Source organism: Lithobates pipiens, unplaced genomic scaffold (genome assembly GCF_037356315.1).
Source record: "Lithobates pipiens isolate NorthernLeopardFrog02 unplaced genomic scaffold, aLitPip1_a1.2 Scaffold_41, whole genome shotgun sequence".
Taxonomy (NCBI): domain Eukaryota; kingdom Metazoa; phylum Chordata; class Amphibia; order Anura; family Ranidae; genus Lithobates; species Lithobates pipiens.
In genome coordinates this window covers 6,800,220-6,805,074 of record NW_027507861.1, presented here as the reverse complement: position 1 = coordinate 6,805,074, position 4,855 = coordinate 6,800,220, and the positions used below count along the sequence as shown (strand labels likewise).

General features: G+C 49.6%; 1 protein-coding gene across 1 annotated transcript; it reads left to right on the top strand.

Annotated features, from left to right (window-relative positions):
* The first annotated feature begins 3,083 nt into the window (after positions 1 to 3,083).
* LOC143956769 (olfactory receptor 52K1-like) lies at positions 3,084 to 4,088 on the top strand. The gene has a single exon (XM_077466949.1). The coding sequence runs from the start codon at positions 3,084 to 3,086 to the stop codon at positions 4,086 to 4,088; it is 1,005 nt and encodes a 334-aa protein (XP_077323075.1).
* Positions 4,089 to 4,855: the final 767 nt, after the last annotated feature.

The following is a 4,855-nucleotide window of genomic DNA, read 5'->3' as shown; positions in this document are numbered from 1 at the left end:
ATAGCGGTATTAGTGTCTCCATCCTGGAAGTGTTAATGCCACCTAAGGTAAGTGTCAAGGCTTGTAATACTCGAGGGGCGCCCCTAAGGGTGATATCCTGAATAACTTCCCAACCTATTGACCAGCAACAGACATCAGGGGGTCACTAGAGCCAAAATCTCCCACCAGCAAATGGAAGTCAAACATTTAAGTCTTACGATCGGACATTCCGTCAACAAAACCGCAGATTTTTTATTTTTTATTTTTCCGACGGACGTTGGCCCAAACTTGTCTTGCATACACACGGTCGCACAAATGTTGTCGGAAAAATTCCGAAAACGTCAAGAACGCGGGAGACGTGCAAGACGTCCGACGAGCCGGGAAAAATGAAGTTCAATAGCCGGTGCGGCTCTTCATGCTTGATTCCGAGCATGCGCGGACTTTTGTGGGTCGGAATTGGGTACACACACACGCTCGGAATTTCATGTCCGATGGAAGCCTACACACAGTCGGAAATTTCTGACAACAAGCTCACATGGAACATTTGTTGTCGGAGATTCCAAACGCAGCATTAGGGATTATCTACACGCCGGTCTCAGGTTTGTGGCAGGTGAGCTGTTATTGAGATTAAAATGGTGTTTCTATATACCTGACAAAGACCAGCTCAGGTATAATTAAGGCAATTACCACGCTCAGTGGCGTAACTAGAACCTTCGGGGCCCCGATGCAAGAAAACATGAAGGGCCCCCCTGAACCCCAGGCAGGGCCCTTCCCTCCGAGTCCGGCGGTGGAACTCCAGGGCCTGGTCACAGGTATGGCCTTTGTGAGCCCTGTAGTTCCACCACTGACATCAGTCTTTTTTTTATTATTTTTTTTTTTTTTTAGGTGCCCCATTGGGGGACTGTACCTAGGCAGGATGGGGTTTCCGTCCCCAGAAGAGCAGATGGGGCAGATGAAGTTACTGCCCCCAGGTTAGAAGGGGTCCCTATCCCCAGGGGAGATGGGGGTCCCTGTCCCCACGTGAGAAGGGGCCCCTGCCAGGGCCCTTCCCTCCGAGTCCGGCGGTGGAACTCCAGGGCCTGGTCACAGGTATGACCTTTGTGAGCCCTGTAGTTCCACCACTGGCATCAGTCATTTTTTTTATTATTATTTTTTTTTTAATTTTTAGGTGCCCCATTGGGGGACTGTCCCTAGGCAGGATGGGGTCCCCGTCCCCAGAAGAGATGAGGTCCTTTTCTCCAGGGCAGATGAAGTTACTGCCCCCAGGTGAGAAGGGGTCCCTGTCTCCAGGGGAGGAGGGGGTCCCTGTCCCCACGTGAGAAGGGGCCCCTGTCCCCAGGGGGAGATGGAGGGGGTATGTAATGGTGTGTGGGGGATGGGGTCCCCTTACTCACCATGACCAAGCTGCAGGCCGTGCACTCATCCATGTTGGCCTGGGCTCCATCCAGTGTGCTGGACGGGTGATCAGCATATCTCCCAGAAAGACCTTTCATCATCTGTGTATGACGGGGGAGGAGGGGGGCTGGCAGACAAGCCTGCAGTGTCCTCCGGGGGGCTCTCATAGGGCTGCACTGCATCTGTGTGCCTAAAGTTTGTTTACCCTGGAGAAGTATGCAGTGCAGTGTGGGCCGGACTCAGGGGGGCGGGACTCTGGCTGGAGAGAACAGACATCGGACTGAGAGGCAATGCATGGAGCAGGAGAGGGGTACTCTGAGGAGCCGGCCGAGGACACAGGTCATGGGGGGAATGCATAACTGAAGAGCAGCCAGTGCGATAGTCGAGCATGGAGCTCTGCTAGTCACCCTCCACCTCCACCACCCATGTGCATGGTGCACTGGTACCCCTAGATGCCTATGCTGCTGCCGGCCATATGTAGAGGGGGCTGCATGGGCCCCCTGTAGCACAGGGCCCGGTTGCGGTCGCGACTGCTGCACCCCCTATAGTTACGCCCCTGACCACGCTTACTAAACTTGCTTAGCACTGCAGTACTAAGGAGACAACATTGTTCTGAACACAAGAAGAGATGAGCCAAAGTCGGCGTTCAGAGGTTGTCTCCTCAGTACTGCAGTGCTAAGCAAGTTTCGTCAAGTGTGGTAATTGCCTTAATTACACCTGAGCTGGTCCACACAAGAAACCCACGCCAACAGGGTAACACGCAGACGCCATGGAGTCTATTATACCTGAGCTGGTCCACACAAGAAACCCACGCCAACAGGGTAACACACAGACGCCATGGAGTCTATTATACCTGAGCTGGTCTACACAAGAAACCCACACCAACAGGGTAACACGCAGACGCCATGGAGTCTATTATACCTGAGCTGGTCTACACAAGAAACCCACGCCAACAGGGTAACACACAGACGCCATGGAGTCTATTATACCTGAGCTGGTCTACACAAGAAACCCACACCAATAGGGTAACACGTAGACGCCATGGAGTCTGTTACACCTGAGCTGGTCTACACAAGAAACCCACGCCAACAGGGTAACACACAGACGCCATGGAGTCTATTATACCTGAGCTGGTCTACACAAGAAGCCCACGCCAACAGGGTAACACACAGACGCCATGGAGTCTATTATACCTGAGCTGGTCTACACAAGAAGCCCACGCCAACAGGGTAACACGCAGACGCCATGGAGTCTATTATACCTGAGCTGGTCTACACAAGAAACCCACGCCAACAGGGTAACACGCAGACGCCATGGAGTCTATTACACCTGAGCTGGTCTACACAAGAAACCCACGCCAACAGGGTAACACGCAGACGCCATGGAGTCTATTATACCTGAGCTGGTCTACACAAGAAACCCACGCCAACAGGGTAACACGCAGACGCCATGGAGTCTATTTTCTTGAAGGCATTCATGGAGACCGTTCATCTTTTTGATCATTTTTATGGATATTAGTTCCAGCATTAAGTCAGATGAACTGTAATGATAGGTCGTATTTTAGGCCTGTAGTATTACTAACATTATTAGCACCTCTTTTTTTATATGTGATTTGTCTTCTGCAGAATCGTATTTTATCTCGGAAAGTCTTCTCTGATTTGGTCCCACTGAGTAACATTAGAAGAGGACATCTTGGACCGGCACACAACATGACGTCTTTGGGTAATAATCTGAGCTCCTCTTCTTTCATCCTGGTTGGAATTCCCGGGATGGAAAACATCCAGGTCTGGTTTTCATTGCCGGCCTTCTGCATATACTTGATAACCTTGTTGGCCAATATTAGTGTCCTGCTTACCATCAAAGCAGAGGAGAGCCTCCGCCAGCCCATGTACCTCTTCCTTTCCATGTTGTTGTTAACCGACCTTGTCCAGTCCAATGCCGTCCTCCCTAAGATGCTCCTGATCTTCTTGTTCAACCTCCAAGAGATCACCTTTGAAGGTTGCCTGCTTCAGATGTTCTTCATCCATTCCTTCTCTGTCATGTGCTCCTCTGTCCTCTTGGCTATGGCCTTTGATCGATATGTTGCCATATGCCAACCTCTGAGATATTCCACCATCTTGGCCAACCCATTGATCGCAAAAATTGGAGTTGCGGTGGCCATGAGAGGAACTGTTCTGGTGTTACCCCATCCTTTCCTGGTCAGGAGGTTGCTGTTCTGCAACAGTCACACGATTGAGCATACCTATTGTGATCACATGACCGTGGCTAAACTGGCCTGCGCAGACATCGGAGTTAATGTTGTATACGGGTTAGTAGCCGTTCTGCTTACAGCTGCAGATTTCATAGGTATTACAGTGTCCTATTCGATGATTGTCACCGCCGTCTTCAACCTCCCATCCCGAGAGGCCAGACGCAAAGTCGGGAGTACGTGCGTCAGCCATGTTTGTGTCATTCTATTGGCTTACGTCCCGCCACTTTTCTCCTCTGTCACTCAGAGGTTTGGGGGGCAGACAGCTCCTTCCACCCAAATTATCTTGTCCAACCTATACCTGATCGTTCCTCCAATGCTCAACCCAATAATATATGGAATGAAAACCAAAGAGATCAAGAGGAATGTTTTAAAATTATACCGTCCACAGAAGTCCAGAGCTCAGTCATTTTGGACAAATTTTGTTGGACGTATTGAACCCGCACTGGAAAGAACAATCACATAAATGTGGCAACCAATCACTTTTCATTGGCTGAACACCATGAAAAGTATTTCTGATTAGTGCCTAATGGTTTAAGAAATTCAAAATGTGGGGGAATGCCTATCAGTGCCAACAATGTTGTTTCCTTGAGCTATACCTTATCATCAGACACAGGTATGTGCTTGACGTGGCCTTACATGTTTACCATTCTGCATGGAGGACCTGTAAGTCAAAGGAAATATGCCATTTAGGTTTTCTCTAAAAGGTGTTTAAGATCTGTAATTTGTACTATATGGAAGTCTCATATTATAAGATACACTATATTGCCAAAAGTATTGGGACACCTGCCTTTACACGCGCATGAACTTTAATGGCATCCCAGTCTTAGTCCGTAGGGTTTAATATTGCGTTGGCCCACTCTATGCCTGACCTCACAAATGCTCTTCTGGAAGAACGGTCAAACTTTCCCATAGACGCCGTCCTAAACCTTGTGGACGGCCTCAGGGTCGTCTTTAATATAGATTGGAGCCCAGGCAAACATTTTCTTGCCCCCCCCCCCCCCCCCCCCTCTCATAGCCACCAAGACTCCAATTATTTTTTTAGATCAATGGGTTACTCAAGGTTGTAGAATATCTGAACGGTTGGCATATGACAACATAGCAGTCAAAGACCATTGCTTAGAGGCAGGGCCGTCTTTAATATTGATCGGACCCTGGGCAAAACCTTTCTTGGGCCCCCCCCCCCCCCCCCCATGCAATTTTGCTCTCCACCTGCTCTGAGACATACAATAA